At 40.4% G+C, this 20056-nt stretch overlaps 1 protein-coding gene across 4 annotated transcripts in view; it reads right to left on the bottom strand.

The window, feature by feature from the left end:
* The window catches only part of LOC133631939 (SH2 domain-containing adapter protein F-like), a 239498-nt gene that overhangs the window by 26863 nt on the left and 192579 nt on the right, over nt 1–20056 (bottom strand). For 2 of the 4 annotated variants that reach the window (XM_062024139.1, XM_062024148.1), the window contains one exon: nt 11405–11560. The exons of the other annotated variants lie outside the window; for them this stretch is intronic. In XM_062024139.1, the coding sequence (XP_061880123.1) occupies nt 11405–11560 (156 nt within the window). The remainder of the gene's footprint in view (nt 1–11404; nt 11561–20056) is intronic. 4 annotated transcript variants of the gene reach the window in all.

Genomic DNA, 20056 nt, shown 5'->3' with positions numbered 1-20056 from the left:
AATGCTAAGTGGAGATGAACTCAGTTGATGCACTGCATCAGCGCCACATGACAATGACAAACACAATGCTAACAACACGGCTAATGGTCGTAGCTGCGACTGTTAAATTGACCAAGTTTTTGCAGAACTTATGGCTGTGGTTTCAGCACATGGAAGCTTAATTCTAACTTAGAGGAATTACACAGCATGTGAAGTATTTCCATGCCGTGGCCAGGTGACGACCGTAGATAGCGGAGGATCCTCCAGGCTACTGGTGAGTACTGTAATCTACAGGAGAACACAGTCAAGGCTACTATATTGGGTGAAAAAAGTGTAAAAGTGACTATATGGGTTTGATTTCATGTTTAGGCGCCTCTAATTATGTTAAAAATGTATTTAGAAGGACATAAACAGTTGTTTATGCTTCTACTATGAAAACATCAATTTTACTATAATAATCCTACTTTGTGGAAATGCATTTACTACGATCAGGCCTGAAACTAATTAGCCACGCTACATATTTCTACTTTCAAAGGTTTTCCCGTCAAACACAATAACCAAAGCATTTTGTGTTGGGTTACATGGATATTAAGTCCTCTAAGGGTTGCACAACAATGTGGAATATGATGGAAATGTTTAGAAAAACAACTCTAAAGCCAAACAAAACGTAGTGTTCGAACCATCATTATGTATGATGAGGCCTTAATAAAAAATAATATTGTCCACATACATGCAGGGTTTCCCCAACATGTAATGGTTCCTGTCATCGCCACAGCAAAATAAAAGCAGTCATACCTTAAAAGTTAGGTTTTCTTTTATGTGAAAACAAATTTGAATAACATAATGGATGAATGGATCTACACAGCGTATCATATACAGTGACCCGCGTCTGGGCGACGGAAATCTGAGTCCTCGTTTTTTCTTCTTCATAAAATGTCTTTGAGCTGCTCTTTGCCTGATCCCTCACCTAGGACCTGTTTGTCTTGGGAGACCCTACCAGGGGGCATAGAAACCCCCGTACAACATAGCTCCTAGGATCATTGGGACACACAAACTCCTCTACCACGATAAGGTGGCAGCTCAGAAAGGAGAGTCAATAATAATAGTAATAATAAAAAAATAATTTTAAAAATCCCTCCAGTTTTTTCAGGTTTTATAATGTAGTCAGTTTGACCATGGAACGGATTATTTCAATATGCATTGTTCCCTATGGGGAACAACTGCTGGTGTAGTTTGATGGACAACTCCGATGGGATATCCTGTCATCCATTCAAGTGAAGGACACACACAACATCAATCCATCCCTACTGTGCACACATTCCAACACAAACATATGCATATGTGTCATCAACAGTACAAAAACACATGCACAGTCACTGTCATGCAAACAACAAGAAGTTAAACATTTAACACGGTGACAAGGGAAAGTGTGCTCATGGACGCCTGCTGGAGGTCACTGAGCAGCTTCACCACCATAGAATGCATCCGTTTTATTTACATTGTGCAATAGTGAGTAGACATTGTGTGTTTGTGGCCATTTTCCCGCCGTCATCCATCACTATAATGGATGTCAGAGTACCCTTGGCTTCTCAAGCAACACTGGTGGCTTTTTGACATGTCAACATCTGAGCTCTTGATGAAGAGAAGGACTGCACAGAGCTGACAGTAATGCTCCGTCATCAACGGCAAAGCTTGTCGAGTGCCCAATTAGCTGGGGTGGACATGGCAGGCGCGACATGTCCATGGAGATGTTGTATTGTCTTACAAGCAAACAATGTGTCAGACTGATACTGTATCCTACGCATTGCTTTGTTTCAATGCACATGGAGAACCAGATCCCAAATGTATTGAGTTAAGGTGCTGTTCCACATTACACCAGCAGGGGCTCCCCTTCGCCTCCCTTCAATGAATGAACTCATTGGCCTTAAACTCACTGATGCATCTGCCTAAACATAAATAAACTCATGCAAGTGATTACTCCTACTGAATTCTGTTTTTCGCCCTCTTTAGCCCTAAAACCAACAGCTGCATGATGGGAACTCCTCAATACTCCAAAGGGTCACAAGTTAGGACAAAGCAGTCCATAGATGCTCGCAGGTTGCAGGTGAGTCCACATGAAATACAGTAAATGTTTAGTTTTCGGCTTTTCGCACACATTCTATTGGAGCTACACCATGACTGTTGGTCTAGTACCCTGCGTTTCTATGGAAACTGACGAGAGAGCTTCATGTTTACACTACACTCATGTCCACTTAACTCTAGCGCACCACTTTTAGCCACTATTCATTCAACACTCCCTAAATGGTCACCACACTTAAATATGAAATGTTTGAAAAAGTTACATCACACCTGCACAAATCAACATATCCAAATAGGAGAGGGTAGAAGCATAGCTTATTTATTAATACTTTGTGTTTAAATGGTGCCATTTTTAGGTATGGACAGAAAATAGTAAATAACGTTTGACAATAAATATGCAGCGATGACATTAATGGGGAAAAAGAAGGGGAGAAAAAAAGGGCATAGAATCCCACTTCTGACATCAACATATTATTTTTAGAGTAAAAAAGATGTCAGAAAGTTTAAAGCTACACTGTTTGTCATCGGGATTTATAAGCACATTTTTAAACTGGGTTCTATGAAGAATGAATTATTTTAATACACTCAAAAGTCAACATAACGCTGTCATTGGGGTCCATAAGATACCTATCACGTTATTTCTGAGATCGCATTATATAGAAAAACTTATTTTTTGCCCTTTTCCTTTCGAAAGACTACGCACAAATGAAAGGTGGATGTACTATTCACCAGAAGGTTTGGACATCACTGGGTCATAATATGTATAATTGTTTTAAATTTCTTCTTTTTGGAGACTTTCATAAAAATGTACGATGTAAGTTTGTAAATGCACGATCATTTAGTGAAAAACAACGCAACTGACCCTTGTGGAAAATAAACACAATGTAAACGGGCGAAAATTTGTGGTCTACGGCACAATCGTGTTGATAGAACGTCACGTTGTATGGGACCGCACTATATCCAATTTTGAGTGTATATTGCTGAAAAATTCACAGCCAAATCAAAGATATAATCCCATGTTTGGGTAACTACAGTAGTACGTGCAGTATACAATACTCTTACTGTAGTCTGTCATGTTGCAAAAGTAAGATGACCTTACAGATTTACTCACTACTTTTACACCTAATGAAACAGTTGGATTGCACCAACTGGTTTGGTCATTATATTTTCCGACGTAAAGTCCCCGTTTACATGCCCCATCTTGAATTTGAACTGTGTGTGCCTGCAAACTGCTAGTGGGCAACTCTGGACTTTCAGTTTATTAAGCTATGTGGCTTTTCAGCATTGTTTTCATGTTTGTTAAGATTCTTTCTCCTTTAGCTCTTGTGGTAATGGAACAAATTTGCCGTTTGCTTTGACCAGGAACCTGGAACCAGGAACCATCTGGCCGCAAGGCTAACCACTCTGGCACAACAATACCCTCAAATCTTGGACATGTTGACAATTCTATGCTGGAAAATCCATAAAGTCAACAAACCTGTCAATAGCAGACACAGAAATGTCCCCTGCAGAGAGAATTTATAATACATCCTGGAGGAGTTTTTTTCTTAGTATAGTGGCCACTAAAATCAAAACTTGCTGCAATGATGCATGATGTTGATAGATGGAGTCTATTTAATTGTTAACTCTTTTAAGGATACATTTCATACATGTAATGAATAGTTTTGCTTTTTTCTGTAATATTTTAATTCTAATAAAACAATAAATAACAGCAATCAACGATGAAGCCCACTTGCGGTTTCGGTAAACCTGTTACGGATGTTGCATACAGGACCGTTTGTGCCGTACGTAGGACACCTACTTCCATATACACGTTATATTAACGAGCACGCTCATCACCAAATACTAACCTCTTATCCCTCGTGTTTGCAAACCCAACGCTTGTTGTCGTATCCAGTTTCAACGTGGGACTTCGTCTTGGCTCCAACTACCCCAAAGCCTGGTTAAAAATGGCTCTCCGACCTCTCTATAGTGGCCACTTTTTATGTTTCCCTTGATTGGTTGTAATAGATAGCTTGAAAGATGCTCACAGGTTGAGAGCCATTTTTAACCAGGCTTTGGGGTAGTTGGAGCCAAGACGAAGTCCCACGTTTGACGGTAATCTGTTGATCTACTTCATGCATTTTACATTTAACAGGCAACTGTTTTCGTCAAAGATAAACTGATTGTTCAGTTTCGTCTATGACATTTAGAATGATTTGTGTCATTTAGAATTTGCTTTTCTAATTAGATCATTATTACATAATGCTGTGTACTAGACAGTTTTCTTCATGTTACTCTACATATTCTACTTATTCCTATCCTTGGCTCTTCATCACGGTGTATATAAGTGCAATAGTTAATATATTCAATAGGCCCACTCAATCTTATCTCTTCACGCTCCCACATGCTTTTCCACTTGTCTACACAAATTCTTATTCTTTCTTCCTGAACATCCAGCACAAAGTCAACAAGAAAAAAGTGGATATTCTCCCTCCAAAGCTTCTTTGTCAAAGCTGTGAATTCCCCCAGACAAAGACTTCACAGATTGGATTACATTCTCAACCCTTTGCATCCCCTTTTCCTCCAATTCTGACGTGTGTAGAATTTATGTTTCAGGGGTTAAACATCAGCTTATGCTCCTTTTTTCTCTGCTGTGCTGCAGCTCAGTCTGGCTTGACAGCAGATGGACAAGATTGATTGGCCACGCGAAGAACAAAAAGGGGGAGTATGTCCAGGTAAAAAAACACACACACACACACACACACACACACACACACACACACACACACACACACACACACACACACACACACACACACACACACACACACACACACACACACACACACACACACACACACACACACACACACACACACACACACATTAATTGTTGTGTTGCTGCAGCCATTGTTACAATTGATGGAATCTGTCCATCACTTTGAACTGTCAGTGGGATAGAGACAAACGGTGGAGAGACGTGTCCCTTTATTTTTAGCTTTATTTAAGTCATGCAAATCTGAATTACAACATTTTAAAAGGACTTTTTGGAGAATTGTGCCTATCATTATGACATTATGAAAGACAAGAACACATGCATAGTTTTTTTAAATTTTTGTTTGCATTACAATTTGCGATAATCGGCTTGTTCTCGTTGGCTAGAATTTGTGCAAATGGGAGTAATCCATTCTGCCTCTGAATCACTCTAAATGGTAAATGGGTTATACTTGTATAGCGCTTTTCTACCTTCAAGGTACTCAAAGCACTTTGACACTATTTCCACATTCACCCGTTCACACACTGATGGTGGGAGCTGCCATGCAAGGCCTTAACCACAACCTATCAGGAACAATGGTGAAGTGTCTTGCTCAAGGACACAACGGACGTGACGAGGTTGGTAGAAGGTGGGGATTGAACCAGGAACCCTCAGGTTGCTGGCACGACCACTATCCCAACTGCGCCACGCCATCCCCAAAATACATAAAAAAAAGCACAACAATACTTTATTTACATCTCGTTACCGGATTATCAACCTAGTATTATCAATAATGTCATTAGAAACGTTTACGCAGACAAACTATTTTTAGCTGTGCCGTGATCACAGAGCACTAACTAGCTTGTGCAGCGGCAGTGTTGGCTGGTAAAAGTTCTTTCGAAATGATTATTCATGCCTCTCACCTGGATATAAAAGGGGTTGTGGACATAAACCAAGAAGTTGGTCATCTGTGACATTCAAATTTACACTCGGAGAAGGAAAAACATAGGTTTACAGTTTGAACTGCCTTCACGGAGGGACATCAATAAATCTTGCAAGATTTCAATTCAGTTTTCAACTTATACACCTTAATGTCCGTGCTATTGAGCACACCAAATTATAAGCAGCACCCACCTAATTTTTGGACACCTTTTATTTTGGCCGCACAGGCCTAGAACTATCACTGGCCCCACTATGGACTGGACTCTCACATTATTAACCGTATCCACTCGGCATCCATTGGAGGGTCCCCACATCTGCGGTCCCTTCCAAGGGTCCACGTTATTCCCATTGGGTTGAGTTTTTTCAGCAAGAAAAAAATAAATTTTTGGATGTCGTTGTGGCTTAGTGTTGTCCCGATACCAATATTTTGGTTCCGGTACCAAAATGTATTTTGATACTTTTCGGTACTTTTCTAAATAAAGGGGACCACAAAAAATTGCATTATTGGCTTCATTTTAACAAAAAATCTTACGGTACATTAAACATATGTTTCTTATTGCAATTTGTCCTTAAATAAAAGAGTGAACATACAAGACAACTAGTCTTGTATTAGTAAGTAAGCAAAAAAGGGTCCTAATTTAGTCTGCTGACATATGCAGTAACATATTGTGGCATTTTCCATTCTATTATTGTGTCAAAATTATTAAGGACAAGTGGTAGAAAATGAATTATTACTCTACTTGTTAATTTACTGTTAATATCAGCTGAGATAGGCTCCAGCACCCTCCGCGACCACGAAAGGGACAAGAGGTAGAAAATGCATGGATGGATGGATCTGCTTACTTTCTCTTTTAACATGTTCTATCTACACTTTTGTTAAAATGTAATAATCCCTTATTCTTTTGTTGTTTGATACTTTACATTAGTTTTGGATGATACCACAAATTTGGGTATACCGGTACTTTTTAGAGGGTGTCGTACCGAATATGATTCATTAGGGGGATGGTGTGGCGAAGTTGGTAGAGTGGCCGTGCCAGCAATCGGAGGGTTGCTGGTTACTGGGGTTCAATCCCCACCTTCTACCATCCTAGTCACATCCGTTGTGTCATTGGGCAAGACACTTCACCCTTGCTCCTGATGGCTGCTGGTTAGCGCCTTGCATGGCAGCTCCCGCCATCAGTGTGTGAATGGGTGAATGTGGAAATACTGTCAAAGCGCTTTGAGTACCTTGAAGGTAGAAAAGCGCTATACAAGTATAACCCATTTATCATTTATTTATTATAGTATCGCGGTACTATACTAACGGTATACCGTACAACCCTATTGTGGCTTGTGTAGCCATTTGAGACATTTGTGATTAAGGGCTATATAAGTAAACTTTGATTGATTGATTGATATAAGCCGCGGGTGTAAACATTGAAACATGAATTTTTTTCACCAGCACTCAAGTTGAACAAAAGACAGTGCCTGTAACACGGCACACACTCGGAATAGCCATTATGCCCTATATGCACTCCAAAACTGCTGAAGTTGTCTTCACAGTCCAGCTTTTTGGGGCGTTTTTTCGTGGTGGTGGATTTCCATTCCATGCGGCAGCGGTTTCCTTTTTATATAACCGGGTCGATCGTCTTTGGCTTTGGGGCTACGTTGTGTGCATTTTGTCTTCTCCACTATATAGCACGCTGAATGATTATTTGAGGGTGTTTGATTTAACGTTAATTTAACGTTAGTAAACCTCACTCCAGTGACTTCAAGAGTGTGCTGAGCTTTTAGCTTGGTGGTCAGCACGCTGGCCTCACGCGTAGGACCAAGGTTGGTGTTCCTTTGCTGAATAACGGCAGGGGGTTGAACCACCTGGGTTACATATATATCTTTTTTTCCCCACTTGATTTTTGCTAATACTAAAAACATACGTAACAGATGGTCACCAGAGTTCATTGTAACTGTATTCATGCGGTCATGGGGGGGGTACCCTACCAACCCCCCACCACATCTACCTCCGTCAGCCTCCGTGCCCTTTGACCTGCGCTGGCTGCTCAGACAGAGTGAGGATCGCTTTACTCGCTGGACGCCACTCCTAAAGCCTCTCACATCACATGCGGGGGAAACCAGAACCTTTCCCATGGACCGTCTAACATAAATCAAGTTCTCGCCCTGTCCTCGCCCACAGAAGTGTTCCTTTACACCAAGTAGGAAATCCCATTCATTGCTTTAGTTCTGCCACACGTCCTACATTTCCCCGAGTAATGAGGGCCACGGGTCTTCAATAATACAAACTAAAGAAAAGACCTTCAAGTGAAGAAGTGAGTACACCTCAAGCGAGTGTGAAGGCCAGCCTTTGGAGAGCCATCTGCGAGCGTCTTGTGTGTTGACAAGAGGAAATGGGGGTCAGAGCCAATGGCAGGAGGCAGTTGAGCACAATTAAAACTAATGAGCCTTCAGCACTAAAACTGGCACAGGACGGAGTGATTTTCTGCCACATGTAATCCAGATGGAAAAGTGCAGTGTTTACAAAGCTAATAATGCTGAAATGAGAAGTTGGAGATTCTTTTGATCCATGACTGGTTCACTGATTTTTACCTGAGGAGCAAAAGGGTGATGTTTGTGTGCAATATTTAGAGTCGTTTGCCTAAACAACGCAGTGTTGTCCTTTATGTTTCTCTCACAATCACAAATCAGCGCAGCAACAGATTACTAAATGGACATTTTTGTTTACGGCTTTTCAAATCTGCAGTGATTTTGTGAATATATTCTAATATGGTAAGACCAAAAACTGGTCTGAAAACACTCCTCTCAAATCAATCAAAAACTGTTAGTGTCATTTTCCTGCAATCGTTTTCAACTTGTCTCTAAACTTGGTGGACATAGAGCAGATATTGATTCGCTCTTGGGCTGTGATTTAGCCAGACCCCCCCAGGAGTGTGTCTAACGTGTGAAGCCCACTACAGCTGCTATTATGTTGTGATTATACCCTAAAATGATGGCAAAAGTACAAAAAACTTGAGAAATGCCTAAAAACCTCAACCAATAGTAAAGTCACAAATCAAGGTTAGAAAATGAATTTGTCTATATAAAGAATCAGAATCAGCTTAATTGGCCAAGTATGTTTAACCCACAAGGAATTTGACTTGGTAGACTGTGCTCTCTTTGTTCAATGCAAGAAACAAAACAAAACACAACTACTGTGCGAGAGAGGACAGCACCGTGGAAACAAGAAACAAAGGACATGCAAGACATGAAAAGAGCTGATGCAACCAGCTGCCACATTAGCGACGCTACCTCTACATACAGCAACAAAACACAATGAAAAACCCAAATATTAGCAACAAATAATACAGTACGTTTTGCACACATACGACTGCACCCAGCATAGACAAACAACAAATCAAACAACAACATATTTTGCAGTGGGTGTTGAAATGTGTTTCAGTTTAGAATGACTTTTGTATCAAAGGGGACATTTTTAATGCATAACACAAATTAAATAAATTGTGCTTTAAGGCCTTTTATTTTTTTTATGGAATTTTGCGACATTTAAGTTTAACAGTGTTAGTAATACTTCTATTATATAACTTGAGTGAGAAGTAAGAAATACATTAAATATAGGAAATACATTCTACTACAAATTGTAATTAATTATTGCAGTAATATAGAACATTGAGAACATGCAAAAAACGACGTACTTTGTGATGTTTGATGCTCATAATTCTGGGTGTTTGTGAATGCAACCTTGCAGGCCTTGACTGCCATTGGTCCATAATGAGGAAGTGCTATCTTCTTGTTGCAGCTACTGGCTAGCACTAGCAGTGTGTTGAGGGCTGTTGTTGGCGTGATAATGTCAGCAATAGAGTTAAAAAGAGCGTCTGACTCAGAGTGCTTCTGTTGGGATACTACATTACTTACAAGATGTGACTTTAACACAATCACCACCAAGCACTTGTTGCAGGTGGCTGAGACTGCATTCATTTAGCACCGATAACTTCTTTCGGTCTGGTTAGTACCTTTACTCGGCACCGGTGCCATTGAGGGAGTGGGTTTTGGTTCCCCTTCCTATTAATGAGGGCTTAACATTTATTTGGCCAATATACCCTAGTATGATGACACAGTGACTAAAAACATGTTATTGCCTGAAAATGGCAAATACCACCTGCTGCAAAAACAGGTATTAAACTGATCACAATGAAGACAACCAGGATGGATGGATATATTATTAAAGGATGGATGTATGATAAAAGGATGAACATATGATGAAGGGATGAATGGATGATAAAACTTACATATGGGGGAAAATACATACTGTACGATGGAAGTATGAAAATATGATGAAAAGACCGACATGAAGTAAGGATGGACATACAATGAAAAAAGATGTATGTAAGAAGAAAAAAGGATCGACATGTGATGCAAAAGGATGGATGTATGGTGAAAGGATGGACATGTGATGTAAAAGGATGGGCATATAATGAAAGGATGGACATGTTATGAAAGGACGGACATATGATGAAAGGATGGACATATGAAGAAAATATGGACTTATGATGGAAGGATGGACATGTTATGAAAGGACGGACATATGATGAAAGGATGGACATATGAAGAAAATATGGACATATGATGGAAGGATGGACATATGATAACATGATGGAACTATGATGAAAGGATGGACATATGATGAAAGGATGGACATATGATGAAAATCAATGGGCATATGATGAAAGGATAGACATATGATGAAAGGATGGACATAGGATGAAAAAGGATGCATTTATGAAAGGATGGACATAGGATGAAAGGATGGATATGATGAAAAGGGATGGATGTATGGTAAAATGATGGACATATGAAAGGATAGACATATTAAATGATGGACATATGATGTAAAAGGATGAACATATGATGAAAGGATGGACATCTGATAAAAGGATGGACATCTGATAAAAGGATGGACCTCCGATAAAAGGATGGACATATGATAAAAGGATGGATATATGATGAAAGGATGGACATGATGAAAAAGGATGCACATATGATGAAAGGTTTGACATATGATGAAATGATAGACAGGATGAAAAAGGATGGACACATGATACAAGGATGGATATATGAAAGGATGGACATGATAAAAGGATGGACATATGATGAAAGGATGGACATATGATGAAAAACAATGAACATATGATAAAAGGATGGACATAGAATGAAAGGATAGACAGGATGAAAAAGTATGGACATATGATAAAAGGATGGACATATGAAAGGATAGACATGTGATAAAAGGATGGACATATGATGAAAGGATGGACATATGATGAAAGGATGGACATATGATGAAAAACAATGAACATATGATAAAAGGATGAACATAGAATGAAAGGATAGACAGGATGAAAAAGGATGGACATATGATAAAAAGATGGATGTATGAAAAGATGGACATAGGATGAAAAAGGATGGACATATGATAAAAGGATGGATTTATGAAAGGATGGACATATGATGAAAAAAGAGACATATGATAAAAGGATGAACGTATGAAATGATGGACATAGGATGAAAAAAATGGGCATGATGAAAAATGCTGGGCATATGATGAAAAAAAAAGGATGTCTTTATGATGAAAGGATGGATTGATGGGCTGAAAAAGACAAGTGGAACACCAACACCCACCCTGGTGCTGCTGCTCACTGCTTGTCTGTCCAGGCGAGGGCTGAGTGTTCTGGGAGGGCGACTCCTGCTCCTCCTCCACCAGCACTGGGGGAGGGCTGGTGTTGAGCTGCCCCACAGGAGGGGGCCACGGAAGGTCCTTGATCACTTTAATCTCTACTGCGTGTGTCAAGCGGAGGAGAGGTGGAAAAGAAGGAATGGATAGACAAAAAACAACAACATAGAAAAGATAGTGATTTATTAGAGAAGAAGAAGTAGACTTGACATGTCGTTACTGAGACTGACCAATCCACAGCAGCTGTGGAAGAAGAAGGGAAGGAACAGGACTGAAAGGTGAAGTTAGTCAGGTTCCAAAGTTGATTCAATACAAGAAGTCAAACATTTGTTATGCTTTAGCCTCAGGCAATAATTGAAGTGTGTAATTTTTTACATTTGAAACCATGATAAATAAATGATTTGAAGTGCATGAGAAAGTACAAAGGAAAAGGTAGCTGGTGAGGGATGTGGCCGACATGTCTAGGAATATTGATGAGTTAAAACACAGCCTACAGTTTTCCCAGGCTGAGCTTGATGCTTTGAAAAACAGTAATGGGAAATGTATGGAGGTTGGTAAAACCTTGGCTGAAAAGCAGTCAGCCACCCTCACCTCCACAAAAGAAGTATTGTCAAAGCTAGACTACCTGGAAAACCAATCTAGGAGAAGCAATGTAATCATTGATGGCCTTCCTGATGTGAAAGCAGAATCTAGATCAGACACTGAGATCAAAGTGAAAAAAAACTATTCACTGACAATCTTAGACTTAGACTAACTTTATTGATCCACAAGGGAAATTGTTAAAAATCTTAAAAATGAACCCCAAACTCATCGAAATTCAGAGAGCTAACCGAGTAGGCAAATTTGACCCCAATGGTCATCCAAGATCAATAGTAATCAAGCTCCTCAGATTCAAGGACAAGGAAGAAATATTCAAACATGCCAAGAACCTGATGGGCAAAAACTTGTACATCAATGAAGATTTCTCCGACATTGTCAGACAAAAAAGAAAGGAGCTGTTGCCCCAACTGAAAGCTGAACGTCAGAAAGGAAACATTGCCTACTTGGAGTATGACAAGTTGGTTGTTCACCCACCTCATCATACTTAGAGCAATGCTTGTAGATTTTAAATCCAGGCATGTGATTTGAACTTAATGAAAAAGACTGAAAATAAGCCGGGGATCTAGGTCCAGGTCGGTGCCTTGATGGGGGGACAAAGGGGGCAATATAATTATAGACTATTTCTGTCTCTTTGACTCCTTCTCCACTTTTAACTGCTCCAAATGCAAAAATCATAAATAGCACAAACAATGTTTATATTCTATTAGCTAACTTCCTTGATCGAAAAGGCCATTTGTGATTTATAGCATGAAATAACAAATATCTTGCAGTCATGTTGTTTATGTTTCAAAATGATTTAACTATTCAATGTCAAAATGTAAACAGTAGAAATAATGAACAAAATGTCAGCTACTGTCTTGTTCTAAAATGAAATGTAGCATTTAGACAGTCTATACTGTAGCCAAACATCACATGTCTGCCACAATTCTTAAATGTGTATTCCACGTCTTCCATGTCGAGAGCGTTTTGACTTGGGCTTACATGGTAAACAACTCAAATTAATGTGTAGGCCATTGTTTTATCCAGACACATACATTTGTCCAAATGTGGCCTGGACGTCTTGTACATCGCTAAAAGAAAAATCTAAGGAAGAGAATCCCTCTGCCATCTTCCACTAGTTTTCATGTATAAATCGCCCACATTAATATTCCCTCTTCTCTTCTCTTGTTGTGATTTCCCTTCCTGGTTTGATGGCCCGGCCTATTTTGCCTCTGATTGGCCTGTCCATAATGTTTTGCCCTAATCTTAACCAATCATGAATCATCATAGTAAACCAACCAACCAATCGTGAGTTTTCTTCTCTGTAAACCAACCAATCATCATTAATGTTTCTCAGCAGCTTCGATTTTTAAGTTAATAATTTTTAATGGAAAACCGTAGTTTTTACCACTGGATTATCTAAAACCGTACTCATTACGGGAAAACCGTAGTTGTTGGCAGGTATGGCAAAGAGACGGATCAAGATGTTAACACACATATTTTTACAGAGATAAAAAAGACGGATTGCCGAGTATAGACGGAAAAATGACATGCCTGTAAATCTTAACAGTTTGTCTTGTTTTTTTATTTCCTTTTTCTTTCACCATGACTGATCATTGTTTTGTGTCTCCACAAAATGTAAACGATTTTACCAACATTTAATCTTATTGATAATACTCTTACCGACCTCCCGGGTCCGATCAATTCTGTCATTCAACTTACATCTTCTGTTGAATCTGAAACTCTATCAAGTGAGAACGACACTGTAGATCCTTTTAATAACTTTTATTATGAAACGATATTCAATCTTATCGAAATTGATTCTAGTAATAAATATAACACATACATCTTTGGTTTCTGCACTTGTTTCTTATTACGTATTTCTTATCACTCATTTCTTGTTTCTAAGTATTTCAACAGTGTTACCTTTTGTACTTTTTATATTGTGCGAATAAATACAAAAAATGTTTTAAATACAAATAAAAAAAACTCTCCTTGACCACGTATTAACAAGTATACTGTACAACACAGCAGCGACAGAACCATTGTTGTATGAAACAACATCACGGCAAGCGTAACGCGCAGGAGTTTTGGGACCAACATTTTAAAGCGCACTCAGAGGTAGAAGCTGCTGCATGCTTGACTGTTCCTGATTATGGATGGGTACCGAATATCGGTACTTTTATTTTTGAATTCCGTCTGTACTACCAGGTATTGATTCACGTAAAATCAAACAATGCCATGCATCGATTGCACGTGACATCACGTCCGCAACACTTGGCGACAACTTTTCAAAATGCTAATTCATATTGGCTGTGTCATACACATGCTACTGATTAGCATTACCATTTTACCACCTTGATTGATTGATTGAAACTTTTATTAGTAGATTGCACAGTACAGTACATGTTCCGTACAATTGACCTCTAAATGGTAACACCCGAATAAGTGTTTCAACTTGTTTAAGTCGGAGTCCACGTTAATCAATTCATGGTAAAATGACAAAATAATGAAGACAAAATAGAACATTTCATAGGTTTCTTTTCACAAAATACAACCAATAGTACGTTAATGTTAAATCTTACTTGTGAAAAGTAATCCCCCGATTCCTATTTTCAACAGTCCACTCATTTGAGCAGGAACTGATTGATTGAAACTTTTATTAGTAGATTGCACAGTACAGTACATATTCCGTACAATTGACCACTAAATGGAAACACCCGAATACGTTTTTCAACTTGTTTAAGTCGGGGTCCACATTAATCACTTCATGGTAATTCATGGTACCTTTACATTTGGCAATGAAAACTACAACTATGATCAAACAGCTGGTGTGTAATACGTCCAAAACTTACAGGTTTAACACTTTTCAGGGCGCAAAAAAAGACCAGACTTTTAGCTTAATGGCAAAGACTGACGAGGCAACACACCATAGTCTATACACTACTGCCATCTAGCATCTTGGAACTGCAACTGCATGCAAGGTCTACTATCAATACTTGCAAATGGTACTCAGAAGTGTAAGAAGTAAAAATATAAACAACTGGACAGCACAGTTATTATAATCAGCTCATATTTAAATGTTTAATAAAAAAATAGATTTTATTATTAAACAAATTAACATTTAACAAGACATGAGCACACGCTAAACTACCAAAAATTGGTACTGTTTAGCAGCGGGATTGATTCCCAGATACTGCGAAATAGCATTGTAACGATGAAATGTTCCCATCCCGAATAACGATACTTCAAATGCAGCCATTGACATCTTGTTAAGTGAGTAAAATCAACTTCAGGAGGTTGCCTACGGCCACAGTTGTTTGTACCTGCGGCTAATTAGAGACATCTGTGGTTATTTTCTTTCAACGACTATAGGAGAATCTGAAATAACTAAATAGAGGTGTTATTTGGAGCGTGTACGGTAGTTGGAGACGACCACAACGTATCTTCCGATTGTTTTTAATACTGACAAAGAGGCAAAGAGAAACATAGCCTCACAAAAGGAAATTGAACTTATTTAGGGCCAGGAAAGGGTTTGCAATAAATGCAAGAGTAACTAATTGTATTCAGTGCATACATTCATTTTAACAAGCATACATACTGCAATACCAATAAAATGCCACTACAGTCCGTCCTTTACTTCCCTTTGTTCTACCACAAGAAGATGCATTTTTAAAGGCAGGTGTTTGTTTCTTCAGGGCTTTTTGATTAGCGCACACAGCACTTAATCACCGCAAAAACAGCTGAACTCGGCTCTGCTTGTTTGCACCGCCGCCATTCAATTTGGTTCTGCTTAATTATCTCGCCTAATTGCATGCATATTCAAAAACGGTGATGTTTATACCACAAATGACGCGGTCCAAAGCCCAGAATACGGTATTAGGCCCCCGAATAAATAGCGGTGATGCTTAAGAGGAGCCTCTTCAAGCGGCATCCATCGCATTATACAGTCGGGCTCCGTTTCAAAGCACAGACCTGCGTCTCAAAGAGCGTCATTTGTATGAGAAAGGACGGCGATGGAAATGTGATGAAACCTTTCTAGCAAGGAGGAGGTGAAGACGAGTTAGCCATGGGCAGTCGAGCGAGAAGCTCGTGAAGGGAAAGGTTTACGGCACCGTCGCGTGTGGCCAATGTGTCCCCGTGCAGATAAGACACATTTGAAGGAAACAGGGCTGTCTTTCGGGAAGGTTATCAGCACGCCGTCGCACAGCAAGACCAGAGCGGACACAATCCTCCCAGCGCTGGACTGTATCGGAATCAATTATTTATTGTCCGACATTAAGACTTGCTGGCTCGTTAAGCCCCCACGAAGATTCATTAAAAATCCATAAAGGCAAAGCAACACCTGAGGGAGCGAGCAACAGTGCGTCCTCTTATCTGCCATGTTAAATGCATGCTGCCCCCTGCTGGCCTGGAGCCATGTGAGAGGATTTACAGGGCAGCACAGAGGGCAGGGAGATTAAGTAACAAAGGCTATGGAGGCTTCTCCTGCTGTGCTGGCACTCACGTTTCCATTGTGTACCACTATTCAAATAGAAGGAGCCTATGCCAGGGGTGGCCAACCTAAAGCCTGTGGGCCAGAAACAGTCCATTAAGAGCATTTGATTTGCACCGCCAAGCTATTATTGGACCGTATTTTCCAGACCACAGGGCGCACCGGATTTTAAGGCGCACTGCCGATGAGCGGGTCTAGTCAGGTTTATTTTCATACAAAAGGCGCACCGGATTATAGGGCGCATTAAAGGGGTCACATTATTTTATTTTTTTCTCTAAATGTAAATCACTTCCTTGTGGTCTACATAACATGTAATGGTGGTTCTTTGGTCAAAATGTTGCATAGATGATATTTTACAGATCATCTTCAAGCCGCTTTCTGACAGTCACTTCAGTATGTACCGTTTTGTGGGCAGTCTTATTTACGTGGCTCACATTCGGCAGTGTCTTCTCCCCATCATCTTTGTTGTAGCGTGCAAGGACAGAAGTGGAAGAAGTGTCAAAAGATGGAGCTAACTGTTTTAATGACATTCAGACTTTACTTAAATCAACAACGGAGCAGCATCTCCTCATCCGTGGCTCACTAGTGCAATAACAACGCCGGAAATGTGTCTCGTGAAAAACCGTCCGACCGAAACTCTCTAATAACTAAAGTTCCTTGGGTGAATAATGTAAACTCACTACACCGGTATGTTTTAGCGCTTTCATGGTGAGTTTACTGACAGATATAAGTAAGAACTTTACACAACTATATATTAGAAATGGCAACAGTGGAGGATTAATGTCTCATAACAAGAAGAAAGAGAAAAAGAAGAAGCTTATCGACTACGGTGTCGGCACGGACTACAAAAGCGGACACGCGCAAATTTTCAGGACTTATGCAGATCCCAAATACACATCAACAGGTACCAGACGGTAAGAAAAGTTGCTTTTGCATAATATTGCAAAAAAAAAACGCCAGATAGTATGTCTTACCTTATACACACACCATAATAATACTCGTATGTTGGCACAGGGGTTAGTGCATGTCCCTTACAATACGAAGGTCCTGAGTTCAATCCCGGGCTCGAGATCTTTCTGTGTGGAGTTTGCATGTTCTCCCCGTGACTGCGTGGGTTCCCTCCGGGTACTCCGGCTTCCTCCCACCTCCAAAGACATGCACCTGGGGATAGGTTGATTGGCAACACTAAATTGGCCCTAGTGTGTGAATGTGAGTGTGAATGTTGTCTATCTGTGTTGGCCCTGTGAAGAGATGGTGACTTGTCCAGGGTGTACCCCGCCTTCCGCCCGAATGCAGCTAAAATAGTCTCCAGCATCCCCGCGACACCGAAAGGGACAAGCGGTAGAAAATGGATGGATGGATGGATGTTGAAGCACAGTACAATCCATCAAGAGGTGCGGCTTCATAGCTTACCAAAGTCGTACTAAAACATTTTGACTGATTTTTGAGCGCTTTGTGTAATGTTCTATATTTTCAATGGAACATATAACTTTTCGGTGTTGTTTACTTGAGTCATATTGCAGTCTACACGTATCTCTTATGTGTGACTGCCATCTACTGGTCACACTTATCATTTCACCATTTACCAAATAAAATAGCTTCGAGGTAGGTAAGTACAACCAAAATGATTCCGTACATTAGGCGCACCGGGTTATAAGACGCACAGACGAGTTTTGAGAAAATGAAAGATTGATTGACATATTGTTGACATATGTTTCTATGTCGCCCTTCTGTATACACCAGGGCTATTCAACTAAATTGTTTTGGGGCCACATTTCCAGAAAGTCTGATGTAATTTGCAGGGGCCGGATTGTGCCCGTGGGCTGCCAGTTTAATAACCCCGGACCCAACGCAGACTTCAAAGACTAAGTTGACCTGGCAATCTTCAACTTTCGGAGATAGCCTGACTTGTCCCGTCCGGTTGTGTTGAATGCTTTTGCCGCTGTCTTACCGGAATTTGCTGACATCATCATGCATCTAATTTTGTAATTGTAGGATTTATTTTTAACGAAACGGTAACTCTGACAAAAGTCCACTGCAGAGGAAGCTGTCCCTCGTCTACGGATTAGAAATGCCAGGACACTTCCTCTCGCTCCCTGAAAGGCTTCCTCAATAGTTCCGCATATCATGCATCATCGTCACTCCTCACCTCGCGCCTCATCCATCACCGCCTCAGCCAGTCAGTCCGCGGTGGCCCTCGCCGTGTGACTGTCCTCAAGGCTGGTGGCGAGGGTCACGCCAAGGATGAGTGATTAACCAAAAGTGCAAGTACACAGCCTACCAACACCTCTAACAAGGCCGGGGGAATTTACATACCATTGCGTGGCTGTTAGGAGATAGTCCACATAATAATGTGCAGGCAATGATAGAATGAGCAAAAAAAAAAAAAAAAGTTCCACAGCAAGGTTTCTGCTCTTCTTGGCTGATCATTAATGAGGACAAATGGTTGTTTTGCACACACTGCACTGTTGTATTGAATTTACATGGGCGGGAGCGGGCAGGGCTTATCTCAGGGCTTTATTTCTAACGCCCATATTATGATGGATTCCCCCCACCCCCCAGTCTCATCATATTTTGTTTGGGGACATTTTCATTTCCCCATTTAATGTTGGTGTATAAATTGTGAGGGTTTTGATGTTTACAGGAACGGGCCATTAAAATTCAATTGGCAGTTAGTGCATTAGTCTCTGATATTACAGCGTCCTTCACTTTACTGCTGGGACTAAAAGCAAGGAGAATGAAATTGAGCTATTGCTGGATTGCAATCACGTGACCTAGAGGCACTTCCGGGTTTCAGGCGATGGTCTACAGTCCTAATAGGCAACTGAAAGGTTTACAGCAGGGCTTGTCAACTGGCGGTACGCGGGCCACTTCGGGCCCACCAAAGTTTTGAAATTGAACAGATGAAACCATTCAAAACGGGGTTGCTTAGTACTTTCACCACCCCGCAGGGGGCAACAGTGAAGCATATGTGTCACAATGAAGCAGCAGTCAGTACATGTCCATGCACTAAATCAGTCAGAACTCTCAAATTGTTCGGCTCTAAATAAGCCTCCTACAACCCATGGAAACCCCTTAATCCGATCATGTTCGGTTTTTGAAAACCGGTACTAACACACCTGGATTATGCGATTAAAAACCATATCTCTTGACCGAGATACCAGATACCATTCAATAAAAACATAAGCAACAACTGTAATTAAAATGAGACGGTTTATTTGCTTCACAAATTAGAAATTACCTACTCAGTGGCCTTGTGGTTAGAGTGTTCGCCCTGAGATCGGTAGGTTGTGAGTTCAAACCCTGGCCGAGTCATACCAAAAACTATAAAAATGGGACCCATTACCTCCCTGCTTGGCACTCAGCATCAAGGGTTGGAATTGGGGGTTAAATCACCAAAAACGATTCCCGGGCGCGGAACCGCTGCTGCTCACTGCTCCCCTCACCTCCCAGGGAGTGAACAAGGGGAGAAAGAAACAGATTTATTTAAGAAGGTAGCTAAGGAAATTAAGAATGCCGGCTTCAT

Source organism: Entelurus aequoreus, linkage group LG02 (assembly GCF_033978785.1).
Source record: "Entelurus aequoreus isolate RoL-2023_Sb linkage group LG02, RoL_Eaeq_v1.1, whole genome shotgun sequence".
NCBI lineage: Eukaryota > Metazoa > Chordata > Actinopteri > Syngnathiformes > Syngnathidae > Entelurus > Entelurus aequoreus.
This window is presented reverse-complemented; position numbering and strand designations above follow the sequence as displayed.